The sequence below is a fragment of the Pelophylax lessonae genome (genome assembly GCF_965119305.1).
Source record: "Pelophylax lessonae genome assembly, chromosome: 4".
Lineage (NCBI taxonomy): Eukaryota > Metazoa > Chordata > Amphibia > Anura > Ranidae > Pelophylax > Pelophylax lessonae.
In genome coordinates, this window is record NC_138771.1 from 325,884,924 (window position 1) to 325,900,017 (window position 15,094).

Consider the following 15,094-nt stretch of genomic DNA (forward strand, 5'->3'; position numbering starts at 1 on the left):
AGAACCCTTGGCTAAAGGGGTACTAGTAGTTTCAGCACATCCAGTGGCCTGTTATTTATGGTAAGCATTGGGTACAGAAATATTTTTTCCCTCAGAGTTTATTTAGGCTCAATATTGCTTTAGCCATGAAAGGCAACACAACAGATTGGCTATAATGCCCCCGACCTTCCTCAGTCCTGTATAAAGCCCAACCAGAATGACCCAGTGTTTACATGGGGTTTGCATTCCTCTACTTGATCCCAAAAACATTAGTGGAAGGGTGCATACTAACAATGTTGCCTTGGTGTCTTCTTTAATGTAAGGATCAATAAATTTGCATCATATGAGGTCAGGCTTATTTGCTTTCAGAAATATTTAATCTGAAAGCAGATTCTTAATATGTTAGTTACGGTTGAATGACTAACAGACTTGCTAAACCACATTTCTTGTGATTATAAAACCAAAAAGTTACTGAACTGCGTAACCCTTATTCTGTAACATCAATGCAATTTCCAGGTGAGTCCTGGAGTGTTTGCCAATACACATTAATACAAGATGGTTTTCATATAGCCTGCTTTAAATTAAGCCTTGCATGAAAACACTAGATCCAATTAATGAAAGCACCCATCCTCAAAGTAAAATAATAAAAAAAAAAAAGATGCCAAAAAGCAAACTTTCAAAAAAATACTTATTTGGACCCGGCTTCCCATAGGCACTGGTAATGTCACTGTGCCCAACTGCTGCCTCCCAGGACATTCCCATGAAAATCCTTGCGGACTTTGAAGACCAACCCCCGACCACTTCCCCTCAGATTAACACTACACAGTGCAGGAACACATTTTTTCTAGATTTGGGATCCTTAGTGTCTCTTAAGTGAAACTGGAAGCCAGGTGTGAGGGGGACATTTTCTTCCCCCAATAATTTTTTTTTTTTTTTTTTTTTAGGGACCTGCTTGTAAAGAAGGTTCACACATCTTTCACTTTAGAATCACTCAATTTTCTAAAAGGATTCAATTGAGAAAATATTAATTTTGGGTCCCATTTTTGTGAAACATTTATAAAAAGGAACCTTGGGTTTAACCACTTTACCACCGGAGGATTTTCCTGCTTTAGGTCCAGGCCACTTTTTGCAACTTGGCACTGCGCGGTCATGCAATGCCGCACCCAAATTTGCGTCCTTTTTTTCCCACAAACAGAGCTTCCTTTTGGTGGTATTTGATCACCTCTGCGCTTTTCATTTTTTGCGATATTAATCAAAAAAGAGCGAAAATTTTGCAAAAAAATTGACATTTTCTACTTTGACAGTTAAAAAATATCCAATATATTACATTTTTGTCATATATTTAGGCCAAAATGTATTTAGCTACATGTCTTTGACAAAAAAATCCTCAATGAGCGTATTTTTAACCGCTTTAAGACCGGAAGATTTTACCCCATTCCTGACCAGGCTACATTTTGCGATTCGGCACTGCGTTACTTTAACGGACAATTGCACGGTCATGCAACGCTGTACCCAAATTAAATTTATGTCCTTTTTTCCCCCCACAAATAGAGCTTTCTTTTGGTGGTATTTGATCACCTGTGCGATTTTTAATTTTTGAAAAAAAGAGCGACAATTTTTTTAAAAAAACAATATTTTTCACATTCTGATACATTAACATTCCCCAAAAAAATGTAAAAATCAAAATTTTTTAACATTTTAGGCCAATTTGTTTTCTGCTACATATTTTTGGTAAAAAAAAAAATCACAATAAGCGTATTTTGATTGGTTTGCGCAAAAGTTATCGCGTTTACTAACTACGGGAAAGATTTGTCATTTTTATTGTTTATTTTTTTTTACTAGTAATGGCGGCGTTCTGCAATTTTTTTTGCGGGACTGCGACATTGCGGCGGACAGATCGGACCCCTAACTGACATTTTTGACACTTTTGGGGGTACCAGTGACATTACTACAGTAATCAGTGCTATACATATGCACTGTTACTGTAAAAGTGACACTGACAGGGAAGGGGTTAACTTTATTGGTGATCAAGGGGTTAAATGTATGCCTCATGCTTACTGACGTGTGTGGGGGGAGGGGATTGTGAGACACAGACACAGATCGCAGGTTCAGCTATGCTGAATCCTGTAATCTGTGACTGTCTGTCACAGAGGAGATCCGCCCACTTTGTTTACACAAGCGGGCGGATTTCCTCACTCGATCCCCGACGATCGGGGAAGAGCGGCGGCAATCATCGCCTCTCCTCCCCTGGCCCGACTCCCGCTGTGTCTGAATACAGCGGGAGTGAGCCTATGGCGGCGCAGGGGGCGGAGTCCAGCGACATAGGTTTACACCGCTGGACGATAACGAGCCACTTTGCCGCAGTACCAGCTCAGTGAGCGGTCGGCAAGTGGTTAAATAGTTTTTTATTTAGGAGATGGGCTAGGAAATAAGGTAACCTTGCATTTTAATGCAAGGTCTGCTTTATCATTGGTTGACCTTTTGTTCTAACTTACTAAATAATCCAACTAATGTGCAATTCTGCCATTTCATCCTTTCCATTGACACAAAGGTCCTGCTTAAATGGCCCATGCATTTAATTTGCAGTCGAGAAACAAAATCAGCAAAATGCAATGGAAGAGATTGTAATATCTAGCACGGCTTTCATTTTTAAGAAGGTTCTTTGGCAAATTTCACAGATATGCCCCAACAATGAAGTAGCCAGCCTTACCTAAGGGGTGGTAATCTCGGTTGTCAATATCACTGTGTGCTTCCCTGGAATCCATTTCGAGCATGTCTTGTAGAGTTCCAACACCTTCCACTTTACCGGTGCTTTCGATAGACTCTTCAACTTCCACTTCGGCCACCTGCTCTTCATCAACAAAAGGCTCTGTTGTCAAGCAGAGAGACTGTTCCATGGTAATCTGGGCATTTGTGCCTGCCTGTGCTGTGTATGTCTGGGAAAAAACGTCATCATTAAACCAGAACTCTGGATTTAGTCTACTGGAGCGCCTAACAGCATAAACAGAGCATTCCTGTTTGAATGCAGATTTATTGGTCACCTGCTCGGAAGCGTTATGTGCTGGCCTTCCAGAGTCTGTTTCCATGGTTCTGTTCTCTCTCCTGAGAGACAGAAATGGCTTGTGAGTTTTCTCCAGTTCTGCTTTATTGCCCCTTCCCAACCCCTGCTCCAATTTCCCTTGCATTACATGGCTACAAGAATCAGTAAAAGCTGCATATACTGGTTGCATCAACCTGTATGGCTTGCTTACATCCCCACAAATGTCTTTTGCAAGTAGTACTTTTAGGATTGAAGACTCCGTCCTTGTTGGTTTCGTCCTTTTAAATTTGCCCTGTGCATAGCACTTCCCCTTGGCATTAGCAGATTTGAGTTTGATTACTTGGTTGGAACAAGAATGCACAGATGGGGTGGTTTCAGTCTTTGGTCTCTTCAGGAGACCAGTATAATGCTGGTGTTTCTCATCACTGTGATGTTTTTTAGGTGGAAGGCAGTAGGTGTGCATATACCTAATAAGGTCCACCATGGCTTTCCTCTCCCGCTCACTTGTGAACTGAGGTTCTGGGCTCTGTAAAGCTGGTAATGGAGAGAAGCTGCCAGATTCATCCTCACTGTGATCCTCCTCAGTTGAATCACTTTCTACTTCCTTATTGCTGTCATCCTTGGCTGAAGATGGAGGGTCACTTGCAGGTGACACCAAATGCCTTTGTAGCTCGGTACAGCCTCTGCCATGTGTCTGAGGAACACAAATCTGTCTTTCTACTGGAGTCTCCACCTGCAAGAAGGCCATTATACAAAAACGCATAGTCAGACAAACCGATAACACAAAAGTAATCTAATGTCCAAGACATTTTGAAAGAGGGTTTGAAGATCTAGCTACAGATGACCAGCCTATGATTGTCAGCATAAGGCTGGGAATAATAGGGGAATTTATACAGCCACGACAAACAGAACATTGTTGTTTAGCTAGAGTTATGTTTTCTGACTGGCTAAATCCAAAAGTAAGCAAAGATGATTGAATGGGAAGTGAAGATGGGATGATTTATGTAATCTGATCCTAAACAAGCTCAATGCCGCCCTTTGTGCCTCATTTGCTGCCATACCATTATGTTCTCTGCTATACCCTAATGACTTTGTTACAAGTCAAAGCCAACAGCAAGTGTAAAAGAATGTAAACAGAGTGATTGACAGGTCTGCAAAGCTAGATAAACATTTTGAGGACCAATGAGTGAAACGCACATCTTTTACCATAATGTTAAACGACCTCCTATGAGTGCTTTAATACTCTGGCAATACAACCTCTTTAGTCCCGGTTCACACTACCGCGACTTGTCAGGCGACTTGTCAGCCTGACAAGTCACGGTCCATTCAGTGCAAGTGGAACCGTTCTAATAGGAGCGACTCAAGTAGCTCTGACTTAGAAAATAGTTCCTGTACTACTTTTGACCAAAGTCGGAGCGACTTGCATTGACTTCCATTATGTGAAGTCCGTGCAAGTCGCGCCGAAGTCGCGGTGCACGGCGACTTTACTAGTCGCCCCCGAAGTCGTGTCGCCCATAGTATTAAATAGCTAACATTTACATTTTGTTTAGCTCTTGCCCTGGTGGCCATGCAGGAAGTGAGGGGGAACATTTTGAATGGGTGGGGGTGAGAGTGCACTTTAAAACAATATATATGTGCATATATTGCTCTGTCAACTTAAAGTGGTTGTAAACCCTTACATATACCCAGTGAAGGGACTATCCTCAGGTGAAACACAAATGAAACAAATCCTCCTACATAGGGTATACCTGTTTATCTGCAGTCTTCTCTTTACAGCCATTCAAAGTGCTGAATTTATAGGGTTCTGCGTGGTTAGAAACCAAGGGCCGGACAGCTGAAGTTACACTCTGCAGAGCTCAGTGAGGAGGGCTCTGAAAGCTGATTGGAGGGAAGGAACACATCCCCCTTCACACAGCAACAGAGCTGAGGCTATCAGCTGGAGGTCCCTCCCCTGTCATCATTTTTCTCGTGATGTCAGAAAAAATTGTCAGAAGTCAGTCATGCTGATGGCAGAGGAATGAAGCAGAAGACAGAAATTACACTTAGTGCTTTTAATTGAGACAAGTACACACTATAGAGGGGTATGCTTTGCTCATATTTCATGTCCGAGGTTTACAACCACTTTAACAAGAGAAGTAAACATCTTTCGGCATGTAGATAAATGCAAACATCAGCAATGGCTGAGAAAAAGTCTGTTGCTGACAACATCACAGATATTGCCTCAATATTTGCTTTTTCTTATCTAGCACAAATGTTAAGAACAAAGCATCTGCCTTTACCTTCAGACACTGTCGGTGAGGACGAAGTTTTGTGATCCCTGTTTGCTTGTAGCTGCTATCATTGTGAGCGTCAGAGCAAGTGGGTGTCTGTGCTGGAGAAAGAAGTAACTTCTTGAGCTGTAAAACAAAGTGAAGACACATCAGAGACCATACATTGCAAACCCGCAACATAGAAATACTGCTGAACATACACAAGCACACAGCATCCTGAAAAATAACTTCTGATTTCTACACTGTCCAGCAGGCTGAGTGATCAATGCAGTTTTGGTTCTATAAAGCAAAAGCTTTATAGGTTACGTATTCAAGTCATTTGGTTATGTAACAGGGTTCTTCCAAGTGATAAAACCTTTCCTTTCAAAATATAGATTTTGTTGCTTTCCGTTGGAACACCACAAATAGAATTTGCGCACTGTTGAACGTTTGTCTTTGAACCGACTCAGCAAATTCTTGGCCGCACTGGACAACTGTTGCCCACTAAATGTCTGAAGGAACAACTGTTCTTGTTGCCTACGGCAAGCATATTCTCAATTTTAAGGACAAGTTCACCTTTGAAAAAAAAATAGATGCATTTTTTTGCAGGTAAGATATTTGTTGAACAAATGGACTTTTATTGGTTGAACTAGATGGACTTGTGTCTTTTTCAACCAGACTATGTATTTTACCATTTTTTTTTTAGGATCCTGGAAAGCATTGTACCAGTAATCAGCTGATCGCTGGTGCCATGCAGGACTCCTACAGACTATCAGTGTAAGCTGCCTGCCCCTACATCATACGGACAGGCAGTTTTACACGGACAAGAAGAATCAATGAACTACCAGAGTGCTCAACAATGCTGTGGTAGTTCATTGAGAACTACAAGTTGACATCTGCAAAGGCTACTGGTACTTGTAGTTCATTCATTCACAGAACTCTGAATAAATGACGTGGCTGTGTGGACAGAGCCCTGCGCGGTTGCGCTCTTTTCAAGAAGTGACAGCTGGTATGGGGGACTTCTCCCCGTACTGCTGTCACATAGAGGGCAGCGGATTGCCGAGTGGCTGAAGGAGCAGAAACATGTTTCACTCTAAAACCGGGTGGAACATGCAACATGTTCCCGACATGTTACATGTTCCACCCTAAAACCGGGACGAGCGTGTAACATGTTCCCGAAGGTGAACTTAACCTTTAATGTCTGTAGTAAAGAATAAAGACAGGTGCACTGCTGCCTACAGCAACCAGACTTTCTTCTTTCATGCAGTTAAAGGAGACCCTTTATTTTTTCTCTCCTATGATACCCACTGTTATCCATAGAAGACTTCCATAAAAGGCTGAACACAAGCTGTAGTTTTTGGCTAATATTTTTGAAGGACTGCAAGTTCAAATAATATAAATGTTTTCATTAGTGTATTCAAACGAGAACTTTACTTTTATAAAAGTTATTTTCAACTGGCCTACTCCCTTCAGTTCTACATGCCTCTTTACAGATGTTATTTTGCAAGCTGCGGCCTACGCTAGTTCTATTTTTCAGAGAGTCATGTTGCTTGGTGTAGAAGATGTGAAAGCTTCGCCTTGTAATCTATAGCACAGAAGGCAGCACAAGCACAGCACCGCATGGCAAATCTGGCTGGGGCCCTGAAATAACTGTTATTATCAGGCGATGCAGCTAAATAATCAACATTACAAGCATGGTTTGTTTATCTTCTTCCTTTATAAAAGGCATACGGTCTTTAGGAATTCACTCTGCCCAATGGCATGTTCAAAATTAGCTTTTTGCCATATAGATATAAGAAACAGTAATGGGTGCATGCAGCAGAATACTGCAGATAATTGAAGACAGTCGAGTCTATAGATACCCCGTGCTAACACACAAAATGTAGGAACAGATTTCATAATCTGCGTAGGCCTCATATTTCTCATTTTAGTTGTACCACTATGAAAAAAGGATTTAGGAAGTGGTTAGCACTTCCGCCTAGCAGCACTAGGGTCGCTGGTTTGAATCCCATCCACAACACTACCTACCCGGAGTTTGCATGTTCTGCCTGTGTATGCATGGGTTTCCCTTCGGATACTCCGGCTTCCTCCCACATACCAAAGACATGTTAGGTTAATTGGATTGATCCTGTCTAAATTGGCCCTAGTATGTATGAATGCGAGTTAGGGACCTTGGATTGTGAGCTCCTGGAGGGCAGAAACTGATAAAATATTGTAATTATATATATATATATATATATATATATATATATATATATATATATATATATACACACACACACAAACAAACTATATTACCAAAATGATTGGGACGTCGCCCTTTACAGGCACATGAACTTTAATGCCATCCCAGTCTTAGTTCATTGGCTTCAATATTGAGTTGGCCCACCCTTTTTTGCTATAACAGCTTTAACTCTTCTGTGAAGGCAGTCCACAAGGTTTAGAATTGTGTCTATGGGAATGTTTGACCATTCTTCCAGAAGCGTATTTTTGAGGTCAGGCACTGATGTGGACAAGAAGGCCTGGCTCACAATCTGTGCTCTAATTTATCATAAAGGTGTTCTGTCGTTGAGGTCAGGACTTTGTGCAGGCCAGTCAAGTTCCTCACCCCAAAACTCGCTCATCAATGTCTTTATGGACTTTGCTTTGGGCAATGGTTCAAATAATTTGGTGGAGGGGGATTATGGTGTGGGGCTATTTTTACAGGGTTGGGCTTGGCCCCTTAGTTCCAGTGAAGGGAACTCTAAAGGCTTTAGCATACCAAGACATTTTGGCCAATTTCATGCTCCCAACTTTGTGGGAACAGTTTTGGGTTGGCCCCTTCCTGTTCCAACATGACTGCGCACCAGTGCACATAAAGACATGGATGAGCGAGTTTGGGGTAGAGGAACTTGACTGCCCTGCACAAAGTCCTCACCTCAACCCAATTAGAACACCTTTGAGATGAATTAGAGCGCAGACTGCAAGCCAGGCCTTCACTTTGTGCCTGACCTCACAAATGCACTTCTGGAAGAATAGCCAAACATTCCCATAGACACTCCTAAACCTTGTGGACAGCCTTCCCAGAAGAGTTAAAGATGCTATAGTTACAAAGGGTGGGCAAACTCAATATTGAACCCTACGGACTAAGACTGGAATGCCATTAAAGTTCATGTGCGTGTAAAGGCAGGCCGTCCCAATACTTTTGGTAATATAGTGTGTGTGTGTGTGTATATATATATATATATACATATATATATATATATATAAAGTGCTGCATAAATTGACAATTGTGATACAAGTACCTGTAATAAATAATTTTGCTCCATCCATGCAAAAATACCTATTGATCATGTAAAAAAAAAAAAAAAAATCAGAACTGCCCTGTACACACTTGCCCTGCATTATCTCACAGGTAATACTACACTACAGAACAATTGTCTACGCTGTGTAGGTGAGGAGAATAGGCACAATTTAGCAAACACCTGGGCAGGGCTGACACCAGTTCTTGCAAGTTTAGCCCACAAATACACACATAGGGGTTGATCTACTAAAGGTAAATAGTCTGTGCACTACAAGTGCAGTCTCTCTAGATCTCTAGAGGGGTACATGCAAGGAAAATAATAAACTGCATTTTTGCTTGCACATGATTAGATGATAGCAGATCTTCCCCTCAGATCTAGAGCAACTGCAGTGCACAGACCATTTATCTTTAGTAAATCAACCCCATAGTGTCATTCCACACGAGGAAAGTGTTGCATATCTGTGCATATAGATTGCTACATTTTTTTTGGTCCTGACATGCTTTAACAGCTGACCAGTAGGGGATTGAGGGTAGCAACTCCTGACCGGTATTACAGTCCTAAATGCGTTTACCAATTTGTAAAAAGTGGGAAACCTCTTTAAAATACAAATACATCTCCAACCATTTTTAATTTCAGGCACACATGTGAAACATATCACATGAGCTGTAAAAAGCGAACAATTCGTCATAGACTCTAACAAGCAAGCGTGCACCCATATTAGCAATGGCAACAGAAAGCCATCCACACACATATAAACCGTGTGGAGCAGAAAATACTTTTTTGTGCGAGAACAGGCAATTACTGAAGTTCAAACAACCCTTAGCTGAAGCAGATGCAATCTGAAATGGGCAGAAAAGCATCCATTAGGCACACGTCATCGGGAAGTTGTTGATAAATGATCCCTCTTGCTCATCTGGCCGTATATCAAGTGTGTTACAACAAATGCATGCACCACTGACAAACCTAATTGTATTCTCTTTATGTGCTACATGCGTAAATGTAGTTTAGCAGCACATCAGATGGGTGCTATTTTTCCAAAAAACACTTTTCATGAATATGTTTTCTAATCAGTTTATTTTTCCAAAAATAGTGTGTGTCGGTTATCAAATTTCCATGTAATTTGACTGTTACTCAGCTGGAGTTCTGAGATTTTAGCATTTCCTTCTGACTTTCGGTAACTTTCTTTTATTCACTGTGCATTAGGCAGTAAATAGGTAACTTGAAAATGATGACAATAAGCCAGCCAGTAACCACACATGTAGGATTTGAGCTACATATGGTGAGCCGAAACATTGGTACGACTGTACGGACCATAGCAGCAGTATTGTAGCTCTGTCAATACAATTTTCAAATAACCAAGTTTTTCCACTTGCTCAAGCTAATTTTAAATAGACTGAATGGTCAGCTTGGGGTCCACATGTAAAAAGGTACATCGTATGGGTGAAAAGACTGACTTGGTCAACATGATCTTGTTGGCCAAGGTTCTTCTTGCCACCCTCAACCTAGCCATTAATATAAAAACATATACTTCAACGTGACAAATCTATACCGAAACATGGTAAATATATACCAATGGGTGAATATATAACTCATGTCAGTAAAACCAAATCTCAAGTGTCAGCTTTAAATGGATGCTGGTAAGCTCAATCAACACATTATAGAGCTCTTGGGGACATGGTGTAGAAATTACTGTACTTGAAATCCCACCTGCCATGACACACTGGGGCTGTCTCAAATTATTTTTGGCTTTTTCTTTAAAGCCGAACTCCAGGCAAGTAGCTAAATACAAAGCTGAATTACAAATATGGCAGTAGTCTTATCTGTGAAAGAATTTGTATTAATGTCCATCCCATCATGAAATTTACACAGCTTGGCCACACAGCACAAATAGCCTGGTGACTTCTCTCTGTAACACTGTTAGGTTATCTCCCTGTCCCCAGTCGGTGGTTGAACAGTAGAGAGGCAACAGGCTTATAAGGTAATCTCCCTGTTCTCTCCACCAGTCAGCAAGTTCCTTCTCAGCACATGTGAAGGCAGCACATTTGATTGGCTATATGTACAGCCTCTCCCAATCTGAATGTTGCTATACAGGAGACTACAAAAAGCTGAGAAAGTCAGATCTAGGAAGTTATACATGCTGCATTAAAAAGAACTTAAAGCAATTGTATACCCTGCTTGGTATTTTTACCTACAGGTAAGTCTATAATAAGGCTTATTGTAGGTAAAATTAATATCTCCTAAACATGCACGGTTAAGGAGATATTCACCCTGCATGCAGCCATTGACATCAACGGCGCATGCGTTCTGAAGGTCCGGCATATTGTGCTGGAACTTCAGAGCTCCTTGCTGAAACACAGGGCTCCTGCGCGTATGCACAGGAGTGATGTAATCGGGACTCTGGCCACTCACAGCGCCGAAATGTCCGGACGCCGCTGTGGGGGCTTCGTTCTAAGGTAAGTATTTCGTAATGTGCTAGTATGCGATGCATATCAGCACATTATGCTATTTTCTTGCAGGTTTTTTTTTTTTTTTTGCAGTGGTATACTACCGCTTTAACGATTTCTAAAAACATAAAAAAAAAAAAAAAACAGTTAATGAAGTTTTAATATCTGCCTGGAGTTCGTCTTTAAGCTTACACTATAGAGACTGCAGCAGGAGTATGGAGACCCTTCCAGATAGAGATGCACCGAAATTTCAGCCGATAATAGGACTATTGGCATTTTGCAGATAGAGAAAAAGGTGCCAATAATGGTGCCCAAAACACACACGATCATGCTATGCTAATGGTGTGTTTTCTTTAGGTCATGTAACTCAAAAACTGCATCAAAACCGAACACGGATGCATTATTGATGCGTTTTCAATGCATTTCAATGCGGAGGTGCGACATTGGTGCAGTTTTTTTTAAACTGACCAAAAATGCAGCAAGCAAGATTTAACAGCACAACTGAAGCGCAACAGACCAGTGTGAAGACATACATAGAATTTAAAGTTATGCTTTTCTTGCACTAAAGGTGCCGATAATGGCTGACAATAAATTTATATTCATTTCAATTCAAAAGTCATTTTCTGTTTCGGCCACGTGCATCCTCAATCTTCGGTACTGACATTTTCATTTCGGTGCACCTCTACTTCCTGATGCAACAGAAGTGATACTTCTATGGCTAGGGCAAGGTTAAAGACAAAGGAGTCTATGAGATTCCACACATTAAAATTAACAAATAATTCCCCTGTGCAGGCAATAACGCATTTCAAAATTCAGACCACTTAAGTGTGAACTTAAAAAAAAAGAGGGTGAGCAGAGATCTGCCTTGATGCAGGCAATACTGGAGCCAACTAAAAATTTTTAATTATCAATTGGCCAATTTCAGTTCATAACATCTCATGTGACTGGCACTCATGAAAATTTGAATGCAATACAAATATACTGTAATTAGGGCATGGGCAATGTATTTTACATTAGGGTTTGAATGCAATCTTAAGGTTTCATGTAGATGAGCGTTGTTTTCCTGCTTTTGAAATCCTCGTCAAAGATTCATTTTGTTGAAAGTATAGAAATGATGGCAGTTCTGAGGTCATCCTGCTTTGCATGTTGTCTGGAAGCAACAAATCCAATTGGGATGCAGGCAAAGCAGGTCAAACATAGCCTTTTGCTGCATTTTGACTACACAAGTCCTATCTTTGCTAAGCAAATACAAAGATTAGTTATAGCTCAGACATGAGAGTGCCTGTTTCTTTAAAAACAACAATGGATTGAAGATGTGACAAAATAGTTTCAGCCTTTCGAACAGGTAGGACACTGAAGTATTTATTAAAAGCCGTCCATGATTATACAACCTTTCTGAACTACAAAATGTAGCACTTAGAAAAGCAACAGTGGCCCTCCCATCCTCAAGTACAAAATCGTTAAAATGGCAAAATTCAGCTTGCCCTCTGGGAAACTGCAGAACATCAATTGGAATACTAGAATATTCCAAATGGGAAAATTCTATGCTGGGTCCTTTAGAATAGGGAAGAAAACGTTTATTTGAATCTAATAAATACATATTACACATACAACATATGGATGAGTTTTGTATATTTTTTAAAGCCTTAAATGAAAAAATTCAGACCTTTTTTGCCTATCATACCCATGCAGGCGGCTATTCAGGGCCTCATCCATTTCCACTTTAAACAGTAGGAAGTGTTTCTTACTATAGACAGCTCATCTTCAGTTTCTAGACTCTTAAAGGACTCAGATGGGAGGCAGGATTTTGGCGAGAGGGCGGGTGTGGGACAGAAGTCCCCATCTCCAGAGGATATGAAGGCTGACAAGCTGATCTCATCATCCTGTATATCATCCAATGTCTGGGTGAGGGCTTCCAGCAAGGCCTCATTGTCACCATATATGATCTGAAAAGAGAAAAAAGGTGAATTAGCCGATACACCGAATCTATACTTAATGACTTAAAACAATCAATTATTCTTCTAAAACAACATTATTGTCTAATAATTAATCTATGGATCTTGGAGGAACACTTTCAAAAGAGAAGTGAAATACAATCCAAGAAGTTTGGTCTGTAAAATAATGTTGTTTTAGGGCCCTTTCACACGGGCGTTCTGCATGTCCGTAAATCATCCTATTTTTTTGCGGATGATTTTACGGACATAATGTATGTCAATGGCATTGCGGATGTCAGCGGATGACCATCCGCTGACATCCGATTTTCTTCCTTTCAGTTCTGTTCCGTTTTTTGGAACGGAACAGAACCCTATTTTTGTTCCGTTTAAAAAATGGAAAGGAAGCAAAATCGGATGTCAGTGGTGTCATCCGCAATGCCCATAGGCAAACATTATGTCCGTATATCATCCGCAAACGGATGGGATGATATGCGGACATACGTGTAAAAAAAAAAAGCAACGGAGCGGAAAAAAAAAACCGAACGGCCGTGTGAAAGAGCCCTTAAGGTCCTAATATGTAAACTAAACCTTTTTTTCCACCTTAGATAGAGTAGGTAATAACTGAGCTTGTAAAGGCATTTCAGTAACATATATATATTATATATATATATATATATATATATATATATATATATATATATATATGTATATACACACATACACACACACACACACACAGTATCTCACAAAAGTGAGTACACCCCTCACATTTTTGTAAATATTTTAATATATCTTTTCATCTGACAACACTGAAGAAATTACACTTTGCTACAATGTAAAGTAGTGACTGTACAGCTTGTATAACAGTATAAATTTGCTGTCCCCCTCAAAATAACTCAACACACCATTAATGTCTAAACCGCTGGCAACAAAAGTCAGCACACCCCTAAGTGAAAATGTCCAAATTGATCCCAAAGTGTCAATGTTTTGTATGGCCACCATTATTTTCCAGCACTGCCTCAACCCTCTTGGGCATGGAGTTCACCAGAGCCTCACAGGTTGCCACTGGAGTCCTCATCAACTCCTCCATGACATCACAGAGCTGGTGGATGTTAGAGACCTTGCACTCCTCCACCTTCCATTTGCAGATGTCCCACCGATGCTCAATAGTGTTTAGGTCTGGAGACATGCTTGGTCAGTCCATCACCTTTACCCTCTGCTTCTTTAGCAAGGCAGTGGTCATTTTGGGAGGTGTGCATTTGGGGTCGTTCTGTTGGAATACTGCCCTGCGGCCCAGTCTCCGAAGGAAGGGGATCATGCTCTGCTTCAGTAAGTCACAGTACATGTCGGCATTCATGGTTTCCTCAATGAACTGTAGCTCCCCAGTGCCGGCAGTACTCATGCAGCCCAAGACCATGACACTCCCACCACCATGCTTGACTATAGGCAAGACACACTTGTCTTTGTACTCCCGCCACACACGCTTGACACCATCAGAACCAAATAAGTTTATCTTGGTCTCATCAGACCACAGGACATGGTTCCAGTAATCCATGTCCTTGTCTGCTTGTCTTCAGCAAACTGTTTGCGGGCTTTCTTGTGCATCATCTTTAGAAGAGGCTTCCTTCTGGGAGGACAGCTATGCAGACCGATTTGATGCAGTGTGTGGCATATGGTCTGAGCACTGACAGGCTGACCCCCCCCCCCCCCCCCCTCAACAATGCTGGCAACACTCATACATTCATTTCCCAAAGACAACCTCTGAATTTGACACGGAGCATGTGCACTCAACCTCTTTGGTTGACCATGGCGAGGCCTGTTCTGAGTGGAACCTGTCCTGTTAAACCACTGTATGTTCTTGGCCATCGTGCTGCAGCTCAGTTTCAGGGTCTTGGCAATCTTCTTATAGCCTAGGCCAGTGATGGCAAACCTTGGCACCCCAGATGTTTTGGAACTACATTTCCCATGATGCTCATGCACTCTGCAATGTAGTTGAGCATCATGGGAAATGTAGTTCCAAAACATCTGGGGTGCCAAGGATCGCCATCACTGGCCTAGGCAATCTTTATGTAGAGCGACAACTCTTTTTTTCAGATCCTCAGAGAGTTCTTTGCCATGAGGTGCCATGTTGAACTTCCACTGACCAGTATGAGAGAGTGAGAGC

At 41.2% G+C, this 15,094-nt stretch overlaps 1 protein-coding gene across 2 annotated transcripts in view; it reads right to left on the minus strand.

The window, feature by feature from the left end:
* Positions 1-15,094, minus strand: part of PPARGC1B (PPARG coactivator 1 beta) — a 175,091-nt gene that overhangs the window by 28,725 nt on the left and 131,272 nt on the right. For both annotated transcript variants that reach the window (XM_082253257.1, XM_082253256.1), the window contains exons 3-5: positions 12,745-12,942; positions 5,299-5,415; positions 2,690-3,752 (exon numbers count right to left, since the gene is read on the minus strand). In XM_082253257.1, coding sequence (XP_082109383.1) covers positions 2,690-3,752; positions 5,299-5,415; positions 12,745-12,942 — 1,378 coding nt within the window. The remainder of the gene's footprint in view (positions 1-2,689; positions 3,753-5,298; positions 5,416-12,744; positions 12,943-15,094) is intronic.